The sequence below is a fragment of the Anolis sagrei genome, chromosome 7 (genome assembly GCF_037176765.1).
Source record: "Anolis sagrei isolate rAnoSag1 chromosome 7, rAnoSag1.mat, whole genome shotgun sequence".
NCBI lineage: Eukaryota > Metazoa > Chordata > Lepidosauria > Squamata > Dactyloidae > Anolis > Anolis sagrei.
In genome coordinates, this window is record NC_090027.1 from 35,108,950 (window position 1) to 35,135,603 (window position 26,654).

The 26,654-nt window shown below is 44.5% G+C and overlaps 1 protein-coding gene across 12 annotated transcripts in view; it reads right to left on the reverse strand.

Moving 5' to 3' along the window:
- The window catches only part of GRAMD1B (GRAM domain containing 1B), a 279,261-nt gene that overhangs the window by 120,974 nt on the left and 131,633 nt on the right, over positions 1-26,654 (reverse strand). Inside the window, exon 1 of one of the 12 annotated variants that reach the window (XM_060787706.2) lies at positions 22,197-22,215. The exons of 10 other annotated variants lie outside the window; for them this stretch is intronic. Coding sequence is in view for 1 of the 2 variants with exons in the window: in XM_060787705.2 (XP_060643688.2) it covers positions 11,913-12,166 (254 nt within the window). In the remaining variant the exon portion in view is untranslated. Of the gene's footprint in view, positions 1-11,912; positions 12,317-22,196; positions 22,216-26,654 lie in introns of those variants that run through there. One more of the 12 variants, XM_060787705.2, reaches the window with a different exon arrangement.

Below are 26,654 nucleotides of genomic sequence, written 5' to 3' on the forward strand. Positions count from 1 at the left end.
GACACAGAGAATTGGGAATCCCTGGCCCTTAAGCACTCCAGCTGGAGGTCAGCTGTGACCAGCAGTGCTGTAGAATTTGAAGAGGCATGAATGGAGGGCGAAAGAGAGAAATGTGCCAAGAGGAAAGCAAGTCAAGCCAACCCCGACCGGAACCGCCTTCCACCTGGAAACCGATGCCCTCACTGTGGGAGAAGATGCAGATCAAGAATAGGGCTCCACTTGTTGTTATTCATTCGTTCAGTCATCTCCGACTCTTCGTGACCTCATGGACCAGCCCACGGCAGAGCTCCCTGTCAGCCGTCACCACCCCCAGCTCCTTCAAGGTCAGCCCAGTCACTTCAAGGATGCCATCCATCCATCTTGCCCTTGGTCGGCCCCTCTTCCTTTTACCTTCCACTTTCCCCAGGATAATTGTCTTCTCCAGGCTTTGCTGTCTCCTCATGATGTGGCCAAAGTACTTCAACTTTGTCTCTAGTATCCTTCCCTCCAATGAGCAGTCGGGCTTTATTTCCTGGAGGATGGACTGGTTGGATCTTCTCGCAGTCCAAGGCACTCTCAGAACTTTCCTCCAACACCACAGTTCAAAAGCATCTCTCTTCCTTCGCTCAGCCTTTCCTAAGGTCCAGCTCTCACATCCATAGGTTACTACAGGGAATACCATGGCTTTGACTATTTGTAGGGCTCCACAGTCACCTACAAATCCACTGCCAAGACCCAACACTTGGAAGGCCATCATACTTGGATAACGAGGGATCACCTAAATAAGTAAAGGATACCTCTCTAACATTAGTACCAAAAGGGTTACCCAATCTTGGAAGGCAACCCTACTCGGACTATGAGTAAGTAAATAAGTAAATACAGTTCCTCATGCTATGGTGACCCCCAACCATAACATTATTTTCATTGCTACTTCATAACTAATTTTGCTACTGTCATGAATCATAATGTAAATATCTGATATTCAGGATGTATTTTCATTCACTGGACCAAAGTTGGCACAAATACCCAATACGCCCAAATTTGAATACTGGTGGGGTTGGTGGGAGGATTGTTTTTGTCATTTGGGAATTGTAGTTGCTGGGATTTATAGTTCACCTACAATCAATAAGCATTCTGAACTTCACCAGCAATGGGATTGAAGCAAACTTGGCACTCAGAACTCCCACGACCAACAGAAAAAACTGGAAGGGTTTGGTGGGCATTGACCTTGATTTTGGAGTTGTAGCTCACCTACATCCAGAAACCATTGAGGACTCAAAGTATGATGGAGCTGAACCAAACTTGGCAAGAATACTCAATATGCTCAAATACGAACAGTGGTGGAGTTTGGGGAAAATAGACCTTGACATTTGGGACTTGTAGGTGCTGGGATGTATAGTTCACCAAAACCGCTGAGCTGCTAAACTTGTTGACCAAAAGCTCACAAGTTCAAATCAATGGAGTGGCATGAGCTTCCACTGTCAGCCCCAGCTTCTGCCAACCTATTTATTTATTTACAGTATTTATATTCTGCCCTTCTCACCCCACAGGGGACTCAGGGCGGATTACAATGTACATATACATGGCAAACATTCAATGCCATAGACACACAACATATATAGACAGACAAATTCCAGCTTCTGGCCACCAGGGGAGCTGTCGCTTCACAATCCGTTTGTGACACTGATGAAGTACTTCCTCATTATTTGCATACTTTCTGGAGATTTGTATGGCCATGTAAATCAGCTAAATTAGCCTCCCAACATAAGTGGTACCTAAATTTCTTACTTGACAGTTGCAACTGTCTTTCCGGCTGCAAAGGTCAACAACAAGCTACACAATTTGGGTCGGAAGCTCACTCCGACCCGGGCTGGCTTCGAACTCATGACCTTTTGGTCAGTAGTGATCTTAATGCAGCTGACTCCCAGGCAGCTGCGCCACAGTCCCGGTGCAAAAGGCCATGAGTTCAAAGCCAGACCAGGTCGGAGTAAGCTCCTGAGCATTTGTCTAGCTTGCTGTAGACCTTTGCAGCCCAAAAAACAGTTGCATCTGTCAAGTAGGAAATTTAGGTACTGCTTATGTGGGAAGGCTAATTTATGAATTGTTATGAATTGTGAGAGCTGAAGTCCAAAACACCTAGGGGCAAAATTTTTCCCATGCCTGTGCTATAGACTACATTTATAGACAGCAAAGAACAAGACCACTTGCCTAAGAAAACTCTCCTAAATGCATGGTGTTGCCATACGTTCGCAGGCGACTTGAAGACATCTACACACCTAAATGCTATTCGTGGGTATCTTCCCCCCAAAATAACTGCTACATCCAGGTCTATATTTGCTCTGATGCTGGACTGCTCAGTTTGAAAGCTGGACTCTGCCCATGTGTGTCATTATCAAAAGGAAAAAATATCCCTCTTGCTATGTATTCCATCCTTGAACCCGCAAGGGACCAATTTCCCCTACAGATCTACAAGCTATATTTTACATTAATGATGTTTACTCAGAAGCAAATCTGCCCTGGCAGTGCTCAAATTATAGGGTAGCCAGAAGGGACCTTCTCTCCTCTGCTCTGGCTTTCAGATGGGTATTGGTATGACAGGTCAGGACTGACTAAGACCAGAGGCAGGCCGTGGTTATTCTGTGCATTTCAATACAAACTCCCCCACTTCTCCTTCCAGAAATTGACCGTATTAATCTTAGACCTGAATCATGATGCACACATATTAATTCTGCCAAGGAGAACTAGGAGCTTCCATAGTGACTAATAGAAAAGAGACCGGAAACTTATCCTAAAGTGACCCTATTTTATGTTGTTTTTGTCATAGAATCACTGAGTTGGAACAGACCTTGTAGGCCATCCTGTCCAACCAGGAAACAGGAAAATCTGATTCAAAGCACCCCCGACAGATGACCATCCAGCCTCTGTTCAAAAGCCTCCAAAGAAGTAGCCTTCACTACACTTTGGAGCAGAGAGTTCCACTGCTGAACGGCTCTCACAGTCAGGAAGTTTTTCCCAATGTTCAGATGGAATCTCCTCTCTTATAGTTTGAAGCCATTGTTCCACATCCTAGTCTCCACGGCAGCAGAAAACAAGCTTGCTCCCTCCTCCCTGTGACTTCCCCTCACATATTTATACATGGCTATCATATCTCCTCTCAGCCTTCTCTTCTTCAGGCTAAACATGCCCAGCTCTTTAAGCTGCTCCTCATGGGGCTTGTTCTCCAGACCCTTGATCATTTTAGAAGGAGCCTCTACCACACTCCGGGGCAGAGAGTTCCACTGCTGAACAGCTCTCACAGTCAGAAAGTTCTTTCTCATGTTCAGGGGGAATCTCCTTTCCTGTAGTTTGACGCCATTGTTCTGCGTCGGCAAGATATGTTCAGAGAATTGGCCTTCCTCTACCATTGAGAAAGTGCAGTTTGGCTATGGGGCCTAATGGGTTTCCATAGGAAAGTGCAGATTTGGACCCTGGTCTCCCAGAACCCTCAGCCAGCACTGCACTGATGGTAAAATGCTGGGCTAAGTAATATTGGGTTGCTGTTAGTTTTCTGGGCGGTATGGCCATGTTCCAGAAGCATTCTCTCCTGACGTTTCTCCCACATCTATAGCAGGCATCCTCAGAGGTTGTGAGGTCTGTTGAAAACTAGGCAACTGAGGTTTATGCATCTGTGGAATGTCCAGGGTGGGAGAAAGGACGCTTGTCTATTTGAGGCAAGTGTGAATGTTACAATTGGTCACCTTGATTAGCATTGAATGGCCTTGCAGCTTCAAAGCCTGGCTACTCCCTGCCTGGGAGGAAGAATAATAATAATAATAATAATAATAATAATAATAATAATAATAAACTTTATACTCCGCCACCACGTCCCCGACAGGGACGTGGAGAGATTAACATGGGGCCAAGCCCAGACAACATATTACCGCAAAAATAAAACCAAAACATAAGCAACAAGCAACAGCATCAAATTCCATTAACAAAAAAGAAAAAAACATGAATGCAGTAACAAAATAACATACAATAACACAATTGCAATGGCAATGTACAAAATAAAATGTTAAAAACACGAATGAGATAATAATAGGAGCAAGTTATTTGCAGGGAGCACATAAAGAAACACAGGGTTGTGAAACTAAGCTTCCCATTAGGGGGGCGTGTACTGCAGTGACAGAAGCGTTGAGGAATCCTTTGTTGGGAGGTGTTAGATGGCCCAGAAAACTCACAGCAACACAGTGATTCTGGCCATGAAAGCCTTCGACAACACTAGGTAACATTTTTAAAAAGCTGGATTGATCCAACACAAAATAAGGCCTTGAGATCTAATATGACATTATAGAAATGAATGGAGGACACACAAAAGAAAGGATATGTGTTATTTTCCCCAATAAAGTTCGTGAAGGAAAATCCTTGATAATTAGTATTTTAGTCTTCATCTTCACTGTATCTGGTTGTGACCCCCAGGTTGTGCCAGTCAGCTTTCATATGATATTGTTTCTAGCACCTACTTTTTGCTTGATAGTCAAGCAGTACTTCTTGTACGTCAGAGTACAGTTCAGGATAACAACCAGGTATTTGGGTGTGCTAAATGCACACAGTGAAGACATCTGCCCTTGCGCTATGCTGCTATGCTGCTGAGTATGCATGTCCAGTGTGGAACACATCTCACCATGCTAAAACAGTGGATGTGGCTCTTAATGAGACATGCAGCATTATCACAGGATGTCTACACCCCACACCACTGAAGAAATTACACTGTTTAGCCAGTATTGCACCACCTGACATCCATCAGGAAGTAGCAGCCAATAATGAAAGGACCAAGGCAGTGACATCTCTGGCCCATCCCCTGTTCGGATATCAGCCAGCACGCCAACACTTTAAATCAAGAAATAGTTTTCTAAGATCTACAGAGATACTTTCAGGAACACCTCAGCAAGCTAGAGTCCAAAAGTGGTAGGCTAAAACCCAGAAGTTCAAACCATGGCTGATACCAAATGTGAGACTCCCTCCTGGACACACAGAAGACTGGGGGACTTGGAAGACGCTGAACAGACGGTGCTCTGGCACCACGAGATGCAGGGCCAACCTTAAGAAATGGGGCCACAAAGTGGAGTCCATGAGATGTGAGTGTTTAGAAGAGCAAACCACAGACCACCTACTGCAATGCAGCCTGAGCCCTGCCACATGCACAATGGAGGGCCTTCTTATAGCTACACCAGAGGCATTCCAATTGGCCAGCTCTTGAGCCACTCTTGGGGGAAAATAGACCTTGACATATGCGAGTTGTAGTTACTGGGATGTATAGTTCACCTAAAATCAAAGAGCATTCTGAACTCCACCAATGATGGAACTGAACCAAATATGGCACACAGAACTCCCACGATGAACAGAAAATATATATCAGTGATTGGTTTGGGGGGGGGGGGGCGCCGCCACCGCCAAAATACTGTTTGCTTACCATTGAAAATTACCTAGGGCCACCTCTCTGTTTGGTTCAATTCCATCATTGGTGGGGTTCAGAATGCTCTTTGATTGTAGGTGAACTATAAATCCCAGCAACTACAACTCCCAAATGACAAAATCAATTTTTTAGGTCACCCATTGGGTTAGTAGGTGTCTTGTGGCCAAATTTGGCGGCAATTCGTCAAGTAGTTTTTGAGTTATGTTATCCCACAAACGAACATTGCATTTTTATTTATATAGAAGAAGGTAAGCATGCACTCCTGCCAAAGATGGGAAAAACATAAAAGCACCAGACCTTGAAAATGAATAGACCCTTGCTAGATAATATTTCTATGATGGTGATGATGACGAAGAAGAAGAAGAGAAGGAGGAGGAAGAAGTGAAAGAAGAGGAGGAGGAAGAGAAGGAAGAAAGCTTGCTTTCCTTACACTTGAGGGCCAAAGTTACATGTGGTGGAGTGCCCTCTAGCACCCTCCAAATTGCATTCATTCTCAGCAGTAAAAGTGACCCCAACGACACCGACAGCATCTCTCTCTTGTCAGTGCTGGATGATACTCAATGGAAAGTGCGGTACATGTCCTGTCCCTGCTCAATCCTACTTAGCCTCTGATTTAATAGGGAGGAAAGGGGGCGGGGGACTCACAGCCTTTCTGCGGCATCAATCAGCTTGAATATATGCTTCCACACAAACAAACAGAACTATTACATAATTAAGGGAAATGTATTTTTATGAGAGGAAATGCACAAGCCGAACGCGAACGCGACCGTTCTGCTACTCGCAGCCTGTCTAACGGAGGGGTTTGGCTTGCCAAGAAGCATTGCTAAGCTATTATGCAACCCTCCAGCTCTATCCAATGCTTCATTCATTCAAGAGCATATGAGTAGGCTACTTACCGGCAATTTTTTTTTTTTTTTTTTGGGGAGGAGAGAAAGCGCCTGCAAGGTTATAATAGCAGTCTACCTACCAGTTTGTTTGCACTGGCTTCTTGCAAGTGGTGTTTTGCCTTTCGATTCCACAATGCACACGGCATTTAAAGGTCTAATAAGTCAGCCTCTTTCCCCAACCCAAAGCCCAACCATTCAAGATGGCTTTGACGTCATTTTGAATGACCTTTGATTACAAACATACCATTTAAAGAAAAATACTACTGCAAATTATTTTAACAACATATACATTTCCTCCTCTTAGCCTCCTTTCCTCCCACTTATCCTTTCATCCTATTGATCTCGCTTCATAGCAGCCTCTTAACTCTTAAAGGGAATATGTAATCATGTCAGATAAAAACTGGATTTCTGTATCATGTATACAAACAAACACACAGAGAGATGTAATACAGATGCATGCAGGCACACGCCTCCCTAATAGTATTGTGTCGCAATGGAATGAGCAAGTCTCTCCTTTCTACCCAAGTACAAATTATTTGGGAACCGTAACAACACATTAGTCTAACTTTTACACATTTATAAAGTGGATTTGATACATATATGTGTGTGTATATACCAGCATGCACACAATCAAGTTTGGTTAACCAAAGGGATAGGCTTCATGCGGCCTTTCTAAATACTATAGCTCTTCCAAAGTAAGCCGGGCTGGGAAAATCTACTCAAACATATCTGATAATAACCATGCGTTTATGAGGTGACTGCAGTGCAAGTATTGCACCCCTTTTTCTTCTGCATCCATTTCAGTTAACTCCATGAGACCATAGAGCAGTGGTTTCCAACCTGTGGTCTGTGGACCGCCAGTGGTCCATAAGAACTAAAATAAGGTCTGCAGCCTCACCATTACAACACTGTTACAAGAGCAAGTGGTCTCGCAAAACCCTCTTACAGTGCCAAGGCTTATTAAATATGATTTTCTGTGTGTAAGCAGATAGCAACTACTGGATGGAATATATTCTGTATCAGAAGTTAGAGCTGATGTGGTCTATCCAGTGCAATTTTCTGAATCAGCACCCAAATAACCAAACCAAAGTTAAAACTGACCAAAAACTGATTCGTAACACTTTCAGTACTAATGTTGGAGAGTAGTCACTGGTCAAAGTGGTCCCTGGTCAAAGTAGTCCCTGGTCAAAGTGATCCCTGGTCAAAGTAATCCCTGATCAAAGTGGTCCCTGGTCAAAGTAGTCCCTGGCCAAAGTAGTCCCTGGTCAAGAGGTCCCTGGTCAAAGTGGTCCCTGGCCAAAGTGGTCCCTGGTCAAGTAGTCCCTGGTCAAAGTGATCCCTGGTCAAAGTAATCCCTGATCAAAGTGGTCCCTGGTCAAAGTAGTCCCTGGCCAAAGTAGTCCCTGGTCAAGAGGTCCCTGGTCAAAGTGGTCCCTGGCCAAAGTGGTCCCTGGTCAAGTGGTCCCTGGTCAAGTGGTCCCTGGTCAAAGTGGTCCCTGGTCAAGTGGTCCTTGGTCAAAAATAGATTGGGAACCACTGCCATAGAGCAACGATAATGAATCTGGTATGAATTACATATGAATTTATGCAACCTCTTAGACAAATGCTACAGCAACTATGGATATCAGAGTTTCCCATTCCTCCCACTGAATAAAGTTCTGTGGCGGAATGACACAGAACCACCCCATCAAGGAAAAGAGAAAGACAACTCCACCTCCAGCATGACAGAGAGAGATCAAGGTGAGCTAAAAATGCTCCATTAAAAAAATCTTAGCAGCAGTATCTTGCCTTCTGCATGAAAGGGATGGTCCTCGAAGAGATTTATGTAACTCCAATGACTGCATGCTCCTAACCCATAACTTGTCCTGCCTCTCTGGGCTCCATCGAGAAAAGCCCAGCCACAATGCAGCACTGCTCCTAAGCAAACTAGAAGAAGCCATCACAAAGTTTTTGCAAGTTCATAGGAAGCCCTCCCCTATCTACTGGGTTCTCCTGCCTTCAGCACAGGAATGGATGGCAACCCAACATCACATGCAGACCCACTCCTTGGTGGCCCAGAAGAGACAGGAAGAGGTTGAACAAGGCATAATAACAAGGGGGAGGAGCAAGGGAGAGAAAGAGAGAGAAAGGGAAGCAGGCAAGTGTACCGCTACACCATCCATCCTTGATGCAGAGGTGTCCACATTGTTGCCTTTGACCCCAAGCTGAAACTGACTTGATGGTACACCACCACCAAGCTTTCATAGATGTCGCCAGATGGCCTGGCCTGAGAACTCTGCAAGAAGGATAGAAGCACAGGTGGCAACAAAGAGGATGCTCTGTAACCTCAACATTAGGAAGAACGTCCTGACAATGAGAGTTGTTGGACAATTGAACATATTACCCCAAGGTCAGGCAGATTCTCTTCTCTTGATATTTTTAAACAGAAGCTGGATTGCCATCTGTTGAGAGGGCTTGGATTGTATTTTCCTAATTGGAAGAAGGGGGTTGGGCTGGACGACCTTTGGGGTCTCTTCCCACGCTATGAAATGTAGTCTTAATGAAACTGATGAGTGAAAGCATCAGTTCTAGTAAGTCAAATGAGAACTGGGGGGCCTTTGGAATCTCTTTCAGCTCTAAGATTCTATGATTCTAAGTGTCCAGTGCAATCTTTATCACTCCACTCTCTCTCTCTCTCTCTCGCTCTCGATTCCGTGATTCTATAAAATGTAGTCTTAATGAAGATGATGAGAAATCATATCACTTCTCATGTCAACGTCACATCATGACTGGATGGCCTTTGGAGTCTCTTCAAATTTTAAGATTTTATGATTGAATGGAATGTAGTCTTAAGGTGATGGCAAATAACAACAATTCTGATAACTCAGTCACATCCTGACCTATAGGGTCTCTTCCAACTCTAAGATTCCATGATTCTAAGTGGCCAGTGCATGGAATATCTATAATAATTCTCTCTCTCTCTCTCTCTCTCTCTCTCGATTATATGATTCTATCAAATGTAATCTTCATGAAGGTGATGAGATTTGGCATTAGTTCCAATAAGTCAAAGTCACATCATGTCTGGCTGGCCTTTGTGGGTCTCTTGCAATGTTAAGATTCAATGATTCATAGAATCATAGAATAATAGAGTTAGAAGAGACCACATGGGTCATCAAGGCCAACCCCTACCATGTAGGAAAAGCACAAAGTATCCCCGACAGATGGCCATCCAGATACTGTTTAGAAGTTTCCAAGGAAGGCGCTTCCACCACACTCCAAGGAAGAGTTCCACTACTGAACAGCTCTTACAGTCAGAAAGTTCTTCTTAATGTCCAGGTGGCATCTCCTTTCCCATTTGAACACATTGCTCTGAGTCATAATTTCCAGGGCTGGTCACTCTTCCTTATGACATCCTTTCACATATTTATACGTGGGTCTCATGTCTCCTCTCAACCTTCTCTTCTGCAGGCTAAACATACTCAGTTATTTAAGACACTCCTCTTGGGCATGGTCTCCAGACCTTTGATCATTTTAGTTGCCCTCCTCTGGATACCTTCCGGCTTGTCAATATCTCTTTTAAACTCTGGTGCCCAGAATTGGACACAGTATTTCCAATGAAATGTATTCTTCATGAAGATGATAAGAGTATAAATTCTTATAAGCCAAAGTCACATGATGCCTGGGAGGCCTTTGGGGTCTCTTGCAACCCTTATGATTCAATGGTATGGGTGATGGCTTTTGGCCTGTCTTCCAAATCCAAGATTCTAAGTGGGATGAATCCCTATCGCCTCTCTTTCATTTTATTGAATGCTGGATTCTACAAAACAGTCTTGATGAGAGATAGTATCAGTCTGAATAAGTCAACGTCACATGATGAGTGGATAGCCTTTGGGGTCTCTTCCGAATCCAAGATTCTAGTCTGGTTGGGAGATAGTATCAGTACTAATAAATCAACGACACATGATAGTGGACAATCTCTGGGATCTCTTACAACTCTCTGATCCTATGATTCAACGGAATGAGTGGATGGCCTTTGGAGTCTCTTCCAAATCCAAGATTGTACATAGGACAAAATCCCTATCATCTCTCTCCCCCTTTCTTGAATGTTGACTTGTTGAATGTTGGATTCTTCAAAACATAGTCTTGATGAGAGATAGTATTAGTTCCAATAAGTCAATATCACATGATGAGTGGATGGCCTTTTGGGTCCCTTGAAACTCTTAGATTCCGTGATTGAGTGGAATAAGAGGACATCCTTTGAGGTCTCTTCCACATCCAAGATTCTAGTCTCATTGGGAGATAGTATCAGCTCCAATAAGTCAATGTCACATGATGAGTGGATGGCCTTTGGGGTCTCTTGCAACTTTATGATTGAATGGAATGAGAAGACATCCTTTGGGGTCTCTCCCACATCCAAGATTCTAGTCTGGTTGGGAGATAGTATCAGCTCCAATAGGCCAAAGTCACATGATGAGTGGAAGGCCTTTAGGGCCTCTTGCAATTCTTAGATTCTATGATTCAATGGAATGAGTGGAAGGCCTTTGGGGTCTCTTCCACATCCAAGATTTTAAGGGTGATGAAATCCCCATCATTTCTCTCCCCCCTTACTTGAATGTTGGATTCTTCAAAACATAGTCTTGATGAGAGATAGTATTAGTTCCAATAAGAGGAGATTCCATCTGAACATTAGGAAGAACTTCCTGACTGTGAGAGCCGTTCAGCAGTGGAACTCTCTGCCCCGGAGTGTGGTGGAGGCTCCTTCTTTGGAAGCTTTTAAGCAGAGGCTGGATGGCCATCTGTCAGGGGTGATTTGAATGCAATATTCCTGCTTCTTGGCAGGGGGTTGGACTGGATGGCCCATGAGGTCTCTTCCAACTCTTTGATTCTATGATTCTATGATTCTAAGTCAATATCACATGATGAGTGGGTGGCCTTTTGGGTCCCTTGAAACTCTTAGATTCTGTGATTGAGTGGAATAAGAGGACATCCTTTGGGGTCCCTTCCACATCCAAGTTTCTAGTCTAGTTGGGAGATAGTATCAGCTCCAATAAGTCAACGTCACATGATGAGTGGATGGCCTTTGGGGTCTCTTGCAACTCTATGATTGAATGGAATGAGAGGACATCCTTTGGGGTCTCTTCAACATCCAGGATTCTAGTCTGGTTGGGAGATAGTATCAGCTCTAATAGGTCAAAGTCACATGGCAAGTGGGGCCTCTTGAAACTCTGAGGTTCTGAGCAGTTGGTGCATTAAATCCCTATCCCTGCTTTCTCTCTCTCTCTCCATCCATCCCTGCATCATCTCTCTCTCTCTCCCTCTCTCTCTATCCCTGCATCCTCTCCCTGCTTGTGGGAGGCTCTTCCCTCGGCCTTGCCCCTTAGGAAGAACACCACAATGGGGGGGGGGGGGGGGGGGGTGAGAGATAGATAGATAGAGAGAGAGATGCTTCAACTTGCCTTCCCAATCCCCCCCAACGCTCCTCACTGCGGTGAAAGGCATCTCAAGCCCGGCCGGGCCCAGTGCAAGGATGGGGATGGCGCTGGGAGCCCTGGGTGGGTCTCGACCCCCCAGCCCCCCAGCCCCCCCCCCTCTTGGCCACACCTAACCCTTACCAGGCGAGCTTGAAGCCTTTCATGAGGACAGTCACGAGAAGCCGGTGCCCGTGGCCTTGGCTGCCCGCAGTCGGCGCCGGAGCGGCCCCCAAGACATAGTGGAGGAGGCCCGGCACCGTCCCGCCGTGGAAGGATGCCTGAAGCCGGCTCGGAGAGGAGGAGGAGGAAGCGGGAGGAGGAGCGGGAGCCCAGCAAGCGCTGCCCCCGCCGACGCCCCTGCAGCTCCGGGGCTCCGGCAGCGAGGCGGAGATCATGCCATCATCCCTGGACCGCTCTCTCTCTCTCTCTCCTTCTCTTCCCTTCCCTTTCCCTTCCCTTCTGCTCCCGCTGCTGCTGCTGTCTCTGCTAATCCCCCTTCACCTCCTCCTCCTCCTCTTCCTCCTCTTCCTCCGCCCTGCCACTGATGCCTAGCCTTGCCCACTCGCCCCGCCGGGCAGCAGCAGCAGCATCAGGGATGGCGCACGCCCTTTAAAGGCGCCCAGCTGTCTCCACAGAACTCACTGGAGATGGAGCTCTGGCTCTCCACCTTCCTCATGCACAGACCCCTTCATACACTTCCTCCGGTTGTGCTGACCCCCACAGCCATAACATTATTTTCCTTGCTAATTCACAACTGTCGTTTTGCTACTGTTATGAATTGCAATGTAAATATCTGGTATGCAGGATGTCTTTTCATTCACTGGACCATATTTGGCACAAATACCCAATACACCCAAATTTCCCTGCCTCATAGGAAACCTGCTACAAAACAGGAGCTTTTTTGTTGAGTTCCAGGGCCAGAGAAGCAGATGGCGGAAACAGAAGAATGGTGAGTGTGCTTGCTCCATCCATGTTCAACATTTACACAAATGACCAGCCACTGCCAGAAGGGACAGAGAGTTTCATCTATGCTGATGATCGTGCCATTACTGCTCAAGCAGGGAGCTTTGAGATGGTTGAACAGAAGCTCTTCGAAGCTCTAGGCGCCCTTACTGCCTACTACAGGGAAAACCAGCTGATCCCTAATCCATCTAAAACACAGACATGTGCCTTTCATCTCAAGAACAGAGAAGCATCCCAAGCTCTGAGGATCACCTGGGAAGGAATCCCACTGGAGTATTGCAGCGCACCCAAATACCTGGGAGTCATTCTGGACCATGCTCTGACCTACAAAAAGCACTGCCTGAATATCAAGCAAAAAGTGGGCGCTAGAAACAATATCATGACTAGGTTCTTGTAGGTTTTTTCGGGCTATAGGGCCATGTTCTAGAGGCATTTCTCCTGATGTTTCGCCTGCATCTGTGGCAAGCATCCTCAGAGGTAGTGAGGTCTGTTGGAATTAGGACAATGGGTTTATTTATCTGTGGAATGGCTGGGGTGGGGCAAAGAGCTCTTCTCTGCTGGAGCTAGGTGTGAATGTTTCAACTGACCAGTTTCATTAGCATTTGAAGGGAAAATCTTTTGTTGAGAGGTGTTAAGATGTGCCTGGTTGTTTCCTCTCTGCTGTTTTGCTGTTGTATATTTTGAGTTTTTTAATACTGGTAGCCAGATTTTGTTCATTTTCATGGTCTCTTCCTTTCTGTTGAAATTGTCCACATGCTTGTGGATTTCAATGGCTTTTCTGTGTAGTCTGACATGGTGGTTGTTGGTGTGGTCCAGCATTTCTGTGTTCTCAGATAATATGCTGTGTCCAGGCTGGTTCATCAGGTGCTCCGCTATGGCTGACTTCTCTGGTTGAAGCCATTTATTTATTTATTTATTTATCTCGAGGTTTTATATACCGACCCTCTCACCTTCAAAGAGGGATTCGGACCGGTTCACAACATGTGTTAACATACAAAAAATATACAATAACAACACAATGCCACTTCATTACACGATTAAAATATCAGCACCATACACATTAAAACATTATCATCCCAGTTAAAATAGCCATTCCACAGATATATAAACCCATTGTCCTATTTCCAACAGTGCTCACTACCTCTGAGGATGCTTGCCATAGATGCAGGCGAAACGTCAGGAGAAATGCCTCTAGAACATGGCCATATAGCCCGAAAAAACCCACAAGAATCTAGTGATTCCAGCCATGAAAGCCTTCGACAATACATTATTTTCGTTGCTACTTCACAACTGAAAATACATGAATTGCAATGTAAATATCTGGTATGCAGGATGTATTTTCATTCACTGGACCATATTTTGCACAAATACCCAATACACCCAAATTTCCCTGCCTCGTAGGAAACCTGCTACAAAACAGGAGCTTTTTTGTTGAGTTCCAGGGCCAGAGAAGCAGATGGCAGAAACAGAAGAATGGCCTGCCTCAGGGAAGCGTGTTTGCCCCATCCATGTTCAACATTTACACAAATGACCAGCCACTGCCAGAAGGGACAGAGAGTTTCATCTATGCTGATGATTGTGCCATTACTGCTCAAGCAGGGAGCTTTGAGATGGTTGAACAGAAGCTCTCCGAAGCTCTAGGTGCCCTTACCGCCTACTACAGGGAAAACCAGCTGATCCCTAATCCATCTAAAACACAGACATGTGCCTTTCACCTTAAGAACAGAGAAGCATCCCGAGCTCTGAGGATCACCTGGGAAGGAATCCCACTGGAGTATTGCAGCGCACCCAAATACCTGGGAGTCACTCTGGACCATGTTCTGACCTACAAGAAGCACTGCCTGAACATCAAGCAAAAAGTGGGTGCTAGAAACAATACCATATGAAAACTGACTGGCACAACCTGGGGATCACAACCAGACACAGTGAAGACATCTGCCCTTGCACTATGCTACTCTGCTGCTGAGTATGCATGCCCGATGTGGAACACATCTCACCATGCTAAAACAGTGGATGTGGCTCTTAATGAGACATTATCACGGGGTGTCTGCGCCCTACACCACTGGAGACATTACACTGTATAGCCGGTATTGCACCACCTGACATCCACCAGGAAGTAATAGCCAATAGTGAAAGGACCAAGGCAGTGACATCTCCAGCTCATCCCTTATTTGGGTTTCAGCCAGCATGTCAATGACTTAAATCAAGAAATAGTTTTCTAAGATCTTCAGAGACACTCGCTGGAACACCCCAGCAAGTGAGAGTACAAAAGTAGCAGGCTCAAACCCAGAATCTCAATCCATGGCTGATACCAAATGAGAGATTACCCCTTGGGCATACAGAAGACTGGGTGACTTGGAAGGCGCTGAACAGACTACGCTCTGGCATCACGGGATGCAGAGCCAACCTTAAGAAATGGGGCTACAAAGTGGAATCCACAACATGCGAGTGTGGAGAGGAGCAAACCACTGACCACCTGCTGCAATGCAACCTGAGCCCCGCCACAAGCACAATGGAGGACCTTCTTGCAGCAACACCAGAGGCACTGAAAGTGGCCAGATACTGGTCAAAGGACATTTAATCAACTACCAAGCTTGCAAACATTGTGTTTTGTCTGTCTGCCTGTTTGTTTTGTTAAAAATGTAATACAAATGTCTGGTTGCTCCTGACACGATAAATAAATAAACCAACCCAAATTTCAATACTGATGGGGTTGGGATGGGTTTTGTCATTTGGCAGTTGTAGTTGCTGGGATTTATAGTTCAGCTACAATCAAAGAGCATTCTGAACCAATGTATTGTCGAAGGCTTTCATGGCTTTGGCCTAAGGCAGCATTTCTCAACCTGGGGGTCAGGACCCCTGGAGGGGTCGCAAGGGGGATGCCAGAGGGGTCACCAAAGACCATAAGAAAACACAGTATTTTCTGTTGGTCATGGGGGTTCTGTGTAGGAAGTTTGGCCCAGTTGTATTGTTGGAGGGGTTCAGAATTATTATTATTATTATTATTATTATTATTATTATTATTATTATTTATTGCATTTCTATACCGCTTTTCTCACCCCTAGGGGGACTCAAAGCGGTGTACAGCATAATAATTGGCATACACACACACACACACACACACACACAGCTGGAGTTACACTTATAAATGTCCCTGTTCCAACTTACATACAAATTCAAGTTAAGAACAAACCTACAGAAGCAATCGTGTTTGTAATTTGGAGACTGACTGTATTTTTCTTCCTTAGACCCTATGGCTAGAGCAGATGGGAGGTGGGATACAGGAACATCTTTAAGGTCACAGTTTCTTCTGTTGATTCAGGAGAGTGGGGTTTGGACTGAGATACAAGGCTTATGGATATCATGTCTGACTTTAAAATGCCCCAACCTCGGAGCCACAAGTGCTGTTGGGTTGACATTCCCATTATCTCCAGTCTAGTGGATGTGGGACCAGGCGTTTGGGCAATCTGGCAGATGAATAAGGGACTGTGACGATGGATAGGAACTGGACAAGGTGGAACGAAATATGAACTCTGAGTTGGCGAACGCTGTGTCTGAGATTGGCTATTGATTGTGTGATATATTGTTGTTTTTAATTATTTTAATTGTTGACCATTTAATTGCTGGTTTTATATGTTATTGTATTTGTGTAGGCACCAAGATGTGCCTTTTGTAAGCCGCCCTGAGTCCCCCCTCGGGGGTTGAGAAGGGCGGGGTAGAAGTACACGAAATAAATAAAAATAAATAAATAGTAAAGGTAAAGGTTTTCCCTGATATTAAGTCTAGTCATGTCCAAATCTGGAGGTTGATGCTCATCTCCTTTTCTAAGCCGAAAAGCTGGCATTGTCCATAGCCACCTCTAGGGTCATGTGTTCAGCATGACTGCATGGAGCACCGTGACCTTCCTGCAACATTTGCATGTTTTCGAACTGCTAGGTTGGCAGAAGCTAGGCCTAACAGCAGGAGCTCACCCCACTCCCTGGATTCGAACCGCTAACTTTTCAGTCAGCAAGTTCAGTAGCTCAGCAGTTTAACCTGCTGCGCCACAGTCTACATAGCAAATAAACAAAAGTGGTAAGAGTTATTATACCATAACATCTGGGGATCCAAACTGGGTAAAATGTAAAGAGCTGAAAGCACTATGTCAATATAGTTGGCCCTCTGTATCTATGGATTCTCCGTCCATTGATTCAACGGCCCTTTGAAGGCAACCATAAGGTTGATATGGCCCTCCATGACATAAGTTTGACACCCTTGGTTTAAATGAAAGCTGTCTGTGTGTGTATGTGTGTGTGCGTGGAGGGGGGGGGACCCTAGCTTTGTGTCACTTTAATTGGGAGGGATGCTAAGCAATCCACTCTGGTCAATGCCAGGGAAATGTCTTCAATTCTGTCAGTTGCTGTTTTGGGAGTGCATCTATTCTTTAGAAGGAATGCAGTTTGACTTCACTGTAACTTAATGCAATGGACTCCTGGGATTTGTAGTTTGGCTGGAAATCCTCTTTGGCTGGAAAAGCCGAAGGCCTTGCGAAAGTATAACTCCCAGGATTCCACAGCATTGAGCCATGATAGTAAACTGCATTATTTTTTACAGTGTAGACACACAATGAGTTCCTGCTAATGGATGATGCCACAAACCTAAAGCAATTAATCCAATGGGAGTTGTTAGTCTCAGATTTGCCCTTCAATCTCATTTCCCTGATAGTAGTGGAGCATCATATCATGTTCCACTTGGCCAGCCTTTCTGAAACTAGGATATACAGGTAGTCTCAAACAGATATAACCCCACCTTTTATCTATCTATCTATCTATCTATCTATCTATCTATTTATTGCAATCAGGGTCGGTGGATAGAACAACCCATAAAGTTGAGATTATTCCACACAAAGCAGTGACATATCCCCTAGACGATTTTAATAACACAACAAAACACAACAATAAAGGAGAAGCAGGCCACAACAATAAAACCAGAAGAAAATACTATTCTTTATATCTTATCTTTCTCTTAACTTTAGGAAACTTTGACTCCAAACTTCCACTTGATCAACTGTCTATTTCTATACTAGGAAACAAGTGTTTAATGTGTTGTTGAAGACTTTCATGGCCAGAATCACTGGGTTGTTGTGAGCTTTCCATGTTCCAGAAGCATTCTCTCCTGACATATCACCCACATCTATGGCAGGCATTCTCAGAGGTTTGAGGTCTGTTGGAAACTAGGCAAGTGAGGTTTATTTATCTGTGAAATGCCCAAGGTGGGAAAAAGAACTCTCGTCCTAGTGTGAACACTGCAGTTGGTCACCTTCATTAGCATTGAATGGCCTTGCAGCTTCAAAACTTGGCTGCTTCCTGCCTGGGGGAATCCTTTGTTAGGAAGTTTTAACTGACCCTGATTGTTTCCTGTCTGGAATTCCCTGCTTTTTTGAGCGTTGCTCTTTCATTACTGTCTAGATTTTGGAGTTTTTAAAAATTCTGGTAGTTAGATTTTGTTCATTTTCATGGTTTCCTCCTTTCTGTTGAAATTGTTCACATGCTTGTGGATTTTAGTGGCTATATAAACCACTTATAAAGATATATAAATCCCACTTTCCTAGTTTCCAAGAGACCTCACAATCTCCGAGGATGCCTGTCATAGATGTGGGCAAAATGTCAGGAGAGAATCCCCCTGTTATGCCAGCTCCACTGGCTGCCAGTCCATCTCTGAGCCCAATTCAAAGTGCTGGTTTTGACCTATAAAGCTCTATACGATTCTGGCCCAGCTTACTTGTCCGAACGCATCTGCTCCTACATCCCACCTCGCAATTTAAGATCATCCGGGGAGGCCCTGCTCTCGCTTCTGTCAACAGCGCAAATGCGGCTGGTGGGGACGAGGAGCAGGACCTTCTCGGATGTGCCCCCCGCCTATGGAACACATTCCCAAAGGAGGTAAGATCTGCTCCCTCACTCCTGACCTTTAGAAAAAAATTAAAATCACGGTTCTGGGACCAGGCCTTCAGACAATAAATGTATGCAGCTTTTAGTGGGGCAAGGACTGGAACGGCGACTCGACTGATGAGATTGTTTTATGGTTTTAATAACTGTTTTGATATTTGGTGGTGTACTGTTTTAATATGATTGATGTTTAAAGTGGGGTTTTACTATTGTCATTGTAAGGCATTGAATTTTTGCCATTATCTATGTGTAAACTGCTTCGAGTCCTCCTCAGGGTGAGAAAAGTGGTATATAAATAGTGTAAATAATAATAATAATAATAATAATTAATAATAATAATAATGCTTCTAAAATATGGCCATACAACCCGGAAAACTCAAAGCAACCCAAAGAAGTGTTTTGTTTTGATTTTTTGGGGGGGTTTATTTTGTTGCAGAAAAAAACAAAGCTAAACTTCTTGTAGCACTTGAGAATCTTGAGTATCGGTGAACTTCAACTGGATATAGTCTGAAGAGTAGCAAGTTTGAATTAGAGTCATAGCATGGATAGTTAGATTGCAATCTCAGAGTTCAGCCATAGGAACCAATTATGTGACCTTGGGGAGTGATATATTCTCACCCCCAGAAAACCCCATGATAGGGTCACCACAAATCAGAAACCACAGGAATAAAATCCAGATTCCATATGGAAACAGCAACAGACATTGCAGCATAAATATAGATTTGCACAAACATGCCTGAAAGGCATCAAAGATAACAGAATCACATATTTCACTTGCAAACTTATCGAAGAAGAGTCCTTTTTATGTGCTTTGAGAAACAACTTACACATTGATCCTTGGCCTTGTATCACCACTATTATTTAGTGATTGTGGCCCCTTCCACACAACTGAATCAAATCCCATACTATCTGCTTTGAGCTGGAATATATGGAATATGGAATATCTGCGCCCTCAGTGGCGCAGTGGGTTAAACCCCTGTGCCGGCAGGACTGAAGACCAACAGGTCGCAGGTTCGAATCCGGGGAGAGGCGGATGAGCTCCTTCTATCAGCTCCAGCTCCTCATGCGAGGATATGAGAGAAGCCTCCCACAAGGATGATATAAACATCAAATCATCCGGGCATCCTCTGGGCAACGTCCTTGAAGACAGCCATTTCTCTCACACCAGAAGCGACTTGCAGTTTCTCAAGTCGCTCTTGACACGACAAAAAAAAATATGGCAGTGTGGACTCAGATAACCCAGTTCAAAGCAGATATTGTGGGATTTTCTGTTATATGGCTGTGTGGAAGGGCCCTGAGAAATTATTCCTTCTGCTATAAATGTGTGAACAGGTTCTAATGGCCAGGAACAGGAAACATTTTCTCAAGTTGCACACCAGTAAACTGCAAACAATATCCTTTCAAACTTTCTTCCAGTTCAAACCCACATGTCTTTTCTGCCCTCTATGTTTCCATGGGATCTGACCTCATTGGCATGCATTTTCTCAAGGACAGGGGGAGGGGAGCTGCAATGATGTACAGAAATGGATCAGGAGCTTTGCATGCCTGGGGAAATCTGGGACAAAGCAGCTCTGCAGAAATGTTGAGAAATTTAAGGCGGGGAAGGAGAGAGATGTTGAATCCACTATGGAGGTCAAACAGACTGCCAGCGGATACAGGAGTCCCAGAAGGAACCGTTGGCATTGGCAGCAAAGTACTCCTGAATCAAAGACTTATGGGGTGATGCTACCAAATATTCATAGACTCCTTGAGTTGGAAGAGACCTCATGTACCATTCAATTCAACCCCATTTGGCCAAGAAGCAGGAAAATCACATTCAAAGCACCCCTGATGGATGGTCATCCAGCCTCTGCTTAAAAGCCTCCAAAGAAGAAGCCTACACCACACTCTGGGGCAGAGAGTTCCACTGCTGAAGAGCTCTCACAGTTAGGAAGTTCTTCCTCATGTTCAGGTGGAATCTCCTTTCCTGGAGTTTGAAGCCATTGTTCCATCGTGTCTTAGTCTCCAGGACAGCAGAAAACAAGCTTGCTCCCTCCTTCCTATGACTTCCCTTAACATCTTGATCCCTGGCCATCATCATGCCTCCTCTCAGCCTTCTCTTCTGCAGGCTAAACATGCCCAGCTCTTTAAACCGCTCCTCATAGGGCTTTTTCACCAGACCCTTGATCCTTTCAGTCATCCTTGTCAACATCTCCCTTGAATTGTGATATCCAGAATTGGACACAGTGTGATTCCAGGTGTGGTCTGACCAAGGCAGAATAGAGCATGGGTAGCATGAATTCCCTGGATCTAGACCAGGGGTCCTCAAACTAAAGCCCAGGGGCCAGATATGGCCCTCCAAGGTCATTTACCCAGCCCTCGCTAAGGGTCAACCTAAGTCTGAAACAACTTGAAAGCACACAACAACAACAACAACAACAACAACAACAATCCTATCTGATCAACCAAACGCAGCCCACACTTCTCACTGAAATACTAATAGGTTTATATTTGTTAAAATTCCTTTTCATTTTAATTACTGTATTGGTTTAAGGGTTTTTTGCACTACAAATAAGATATGTGCAGTGTGCCTAGGAATTCATTCATTTTTTTTCAAATTATAATCCGGCCCTCCAACAGTTTGAGGGACTGTGACCTGGCCCTCTGTTTAAAAAGTTTGAGGACCCCTAATCTAGACACTAGACTCCTATTCATTATGGCCCAGTACAATACAATACAATACAAAACTTTATAATGTTCACTGACCAGCACAATTATGGTCCAGTACTTTGTGAGAGTCTCCAGGGCATTTGTGTCAAACACAAGAGAATTTGTACAAAATATTGACTACGAAGGTTGAGTTGAGATTTCAGAGATACAAATTCTAGGTTAGTGATCTTCTCATCCTCTCTCCCATTCCATCAACCTTTGCGATAAGAATATTTATTTATTTATTTATTTATTTCTTGCATTTATTGACCGCCCCTCTCAGCCCGAGGACAACCTATGGAAGCTGAATGCATAGTATGGAATCAGCTTTTCAAATTTATGTGTCTTATTTCTGTGGATTAGATTAATATGGTCTCTGAAGTCCTCCAGGGTAGCTCTATAGTCAACTTTTGGAAAGAAAGCCCTATGCTAGGCCTACCATAGGTCAGAAACAACTTGAAAACATTGCTGTCTAGAGCTAATGGAGTTCCAAGCTAACAACTCTACAGGGGAACACATGTTCCCATTCCTTGTGTATAGCCACATTATCTGCAAAAAGACAGGGAAAGCATCCATGCTGTCTGAATGACTTGCAAGCATCCAAGTTGTACAAGGAGGAAAGAGGAGACCATGGGAGGAAGAGGATGGGACAGATGAAGGAACAGGAAGCCCCTCCCTCTGCCATGGGTCCCAAAACTCTGCTTCTTGAGACATCTTGCCAAGACATCTAGCCCTCTAGTTTCCAGGGGTCGGGTGTAAGAAAAGTAACGGAAACTCAAGAAATAAGGAAGAATTTGCCAAGCGAAGCCACTTACGCACAAGGAGGCCGGCAGCATTTCCATCCTACCTTTGCTGTCGCCATATCAGACGCCTCCATGTTTTCTGCTTGGCCTTCAGGTCAACAAAGCCATTGAGAAGGAAGGGAAGGGAGGGAAAGAAGGGAAGAGAAGACATGAGGTGGCGATAGAGGTGAAGACGTACAGTTCTACAGCCGGATGGAGAAACGGGGAAGGGAAGGTGGCGAGAAGGTGGCTCTTTCCCAGTCTTGGAAGAAGCTCCCATTAGAAGGACATGGAGAACACATCAAGGGGCATCAACGCTCCTGAGATAAGATATGGAGCAGGAGTCAACTGCAAACTTTTTTTCCCTAGTGATGAGCAAAGGTTTAACATGACATTGAGGAAGGAAGCTACCTTCATTTCCCTCCCATCCCTTGCTCTTTCAGGACAGATGACCAGCCTCCCTTTCATAGGAAAAGGAAGGTATTCTGTCCATATGGATATCAGGTGTCAGGAAATCTGGGAAAGCATAGGAAGAAGACACATCAGAGGGAAAATATGTGAAAAGCACAGTTCTGAGCAAGGTTAGGATAGGAGAGCAAGGTGCAAGGAGGGAGCCGGAAAGGGACTAGGAAGCATGGATGTGGAATGCAAAGAGATCCAGTGCAGCAAGGAAGGAAAGGAGGGAGGAGGTGAGGCTTTCTTTCTAAATCATCCATACTTTCAGGGAGACAAAGGAAGACAACTCACCTCACCTCCACCCCCCCACAAAGCCCACTTGGACAAAGACGGGTCCTTCCCTGAGGAGTCTGTCTCAGCCAGCCTGCCCTGGCATTGAAAACATCAAGTCATCATCTAAGGTAAATGTGTACTAGCTCCCAGTATTGAGAGGCATCCGTATCTGCAGCGGAGGCCCTGCCTTTCCGGAGTCGATCAGGCCCTGGGATTGGAGGAGCAAGGATGACTTCATGCAGCCCCATTCATCATTCGAGGTTCCCTGCCCAGCAGGGATGGCTTCTCTCTCCCTGTTCACCCGGACTGCAGCTCTCCTTCCTGGCCTACTTTACTACAGTAAATCAATGTGATTTCTCTGAACTGTCAGCTCCAGAAATGGATGAGTTCAACTGACTGGAAGGACAGAAGCAGAAAGCAAACGGTGTCCCTAGACAGGAGGGAAGCGTTGGGGCAGCAAAGGTGTCACTGCCGGAAGGAGTTGCTCATTCATACTATTTTTTAAAAAGATACTCCACATACAAAATATGGTCTTCCCCTCCTTCAGTGCCAAATGCAATAATATGTACAGAGCTGGATCCAAACTTCCCTTTCTCTTTCTCTCTCTCTCTTGACAAGTACTGTCTAAATGTAAACTTTATATTCTCCTAGGTAAAGAGTTTTATGTATTGTCGAAGGCTATTGTGTTCCAAAACTTTGTCAATCTGGATTTGAAAGTCCCACAGTATTTCTGCATGTTCATTTTCCACTACTACTATTACTACTACTACTACTACTAATAATAATAATAATAATAATAATAACCATCATCATTGTATTGTCAAATGCTTTCATGGCCGGAATCACTGGGTTTTGTAGGTTTTTTCAGGCTATATGGCCATGGTCTAGAGGCATTCTCTCCTGACGTTTCGCCTGCATCTATGGCAAGCATCCTCAGAGGTAGTGAGGTCTGTTGTAACTAGGAAAAAGAGTTTAAATATCTGTGGAATGACCAGGGTGGGTCAAAGGACTCTTGTCTGCTGGAGCTAGGTGTGAATACTTCAACTGACCACCTTGATTAGCATATAATAGCATGACAGTGCCTGGATTATATGCTAATCAAGGTGGTAGATGGTAATTTTGTCAGCGCCTATTGTGTTTAAGTGCAGTCTTTAGGCACTGCACCCAGTGTGCTGATCACCACTGGGACCACCTATTATTATTATTATTATTATTATTATTATTATTATTTTACTGACACAAAAGCACAGTATGTCATAGCAAATGAGATCTATATGCTCGATTATTATTATTATTATTATTATTATTATTATTATTGTATGCACAACAAGTTTAGTACACAGCAAACAAGATCACTATGCTGTCTGTTGTATTGGATCACACGTCGGACACTTCTCTAGTGTCTAGGACTATGCGATATGTTGGCAAATAATACATGCAGATCCAAGTAGGTGGCTTTCTGCACCTGACAGATGGTATTTTTTGTCAGCGCCGATTGGTTTCAAGTGCTAACCAAAGTCTTTAGGCACTGTACTCAGTGTGCTGATCACCACTGGGATCACCTTTACTGGCTTGTGCCAGAGTCTTTGCAGGTCTATCTTTAAATCCTCATATCGTGTCAGCTTTTCTAATTGCTTCCCATCAATTCTGCTGTCACCTGGGATTTCAACATCGATGATCCATACTTGGTTTCTCCCCACAATCGTGAGATTAGGAGTATTGTGCTGCAAAACTCTGTCAATCTGAATTCAGAAGTCTCAGAGTAGTTTGACGTGTTCATTTGCTGTAACTTTTCAGGCTTGTGATCCCACTAGTTCTTTGTTGCAAGCAGATGGTATTTGTGACACAAGTTCCAGTGGATCATTTGAGCAATGGTGTTATGCCTCTGCTTATAGTCCGTCTGTGCAATCTTCTTGCAGCAGCTGAGGATGTGATTTATCATTTCATCTGCTTTCTTGCAGAGTCTACACTTGGAATTTGTCATCGACTTTTCAGTTTGGCTTTGATGGCATTTGTTCCAATTGCTTGTTGTTGTTGTTGTTGTTGTTGTTGTTATGTGATAGAACAGAGAGATTATTTAAAATTCTGCATTCCCTTTAGCATCTAGATAATAGCTAACTGATCCACCATCCCAGCAAGACAAAGTGCCACCGTCAGTGCTCCTACATGCAGAAATACTCATCCAGCACATATTCATATGCCCACATATAATTGAGATTTATACACAGTGTATATTATCCAATTCATCTACATCTTAGCTATCGCCTTTGCTAAAGACATATTAGCATAGAGCCATCTCAAGCAAAGCCTGAAAAATATGGAAGTTTTGAGAGAGAATCATGTTGTTGTGAACCTTCTCCCATGGGTTCGACTGCAGAACACACTCTGTGCATTGAGACCAAGCAAGACAGGTGTTTATTATCCAAGTTTCTCATGGGACCCTATTTCTCACTTTGGAGAGAGCAAAAATGTCAAATGGCTCAAATTCTTATAGAGATGCATCTAATTTTGAGCATAGTTCCAAAAGAGGAAGAAAAGAAAAAGATGAAAGGGTTGCATGAACTGGCTTGTGACATTCAGTCACAGTGGTTTCCATAATGACCAACTGTACATGCAGTGAATTACGAAGTCCAAAAACCTGAGTTTATAGGATAGCATCGGGCAAGCCTTTGTCCTATCACTACAGAATTAGATAAAGAAATAGCTTTCTAAGATCTACAGAGATACTCGCAGGAACACTTCAGCAAGCGAGAGTCCAAAACTGGCAGGCTAAAAATCTGGCACCTCAATCAGTGGCTGAGACTGGATGCGAGACTCTCTGCTGAGCTACTTGGAAGGCACTGAACCAACTGCACTCTGGCACCACAAGATTCAGAACCAATCTTTGGAAATGGGGCCACCAAGTGGAGTCCACAACATGCGAGTGTGGAAAAGAGTAAAGCACAGATCACTTACTACAATGCAGCCTAAGCCCTGCCACATGCACAATGGAGGACCTTCTTACAGCAAGACCAGAGGCACTTGAAGCGGCCAGTTTCCAGTCAAAGGGCATTTAGCATAATGCCAAGTTTTAACTTTGCGTTTTTAAATAACCGTACCCTCAATTTGCATCTGACACAATAAAAATAAAGCATTCGATGCTGAAGCAGTAGCATCTAAAATGTGGAGAAATACTTGTCAAAATTAGGATGTCAAGAAGATTGAGATCATGGTATGCAGGCCCATAGCCAGGATTTTGATTCAGGGCAGTGGGGGGGGGGGGGGCTGAGTCTGAGTGAAAGAGGGTCTACCCTAGCAAACCTTTTGGAATACCCCCTAGCAATACCCCCATGCAGATGGGATATATTGAGCATGGTGATCAGATCATGATATGAATAAACATAACAGTTTACATAATGTACCAGTAAGGCCTTCGCGTGGACCACTATGATAATTTCAGGGGGCGCTGAAGCCCCTCAAGCCCCCCCCCCCCCAAGCTACATGCTTGATGGTATGAAATCCTGAATTTCTAGGTCCTCCAGACTGACTCTATAGCAGGTATGGGAAAACCCAGGCCTTGGGACTGGATGTGGCCCCTTGGGCTGTTTTCTCAGGTCCTACTCTCTCACACCATCCTATCCTTCCTCCTTCCATCTCTCTTTCTCCTTCCCTTTCACCCTTTCATCCTCTCTTTCCTTCCTCCTTCCCTCCCTCACCTCCCACTTTCTCCCTCCCTCCCTCCTTCCTTCCCTTTCACCCTTTCCTCCTTCCTTCCTTCCTTCCTTCCCTCCCTCCCCCTTTCTCCTCCCCCTTTC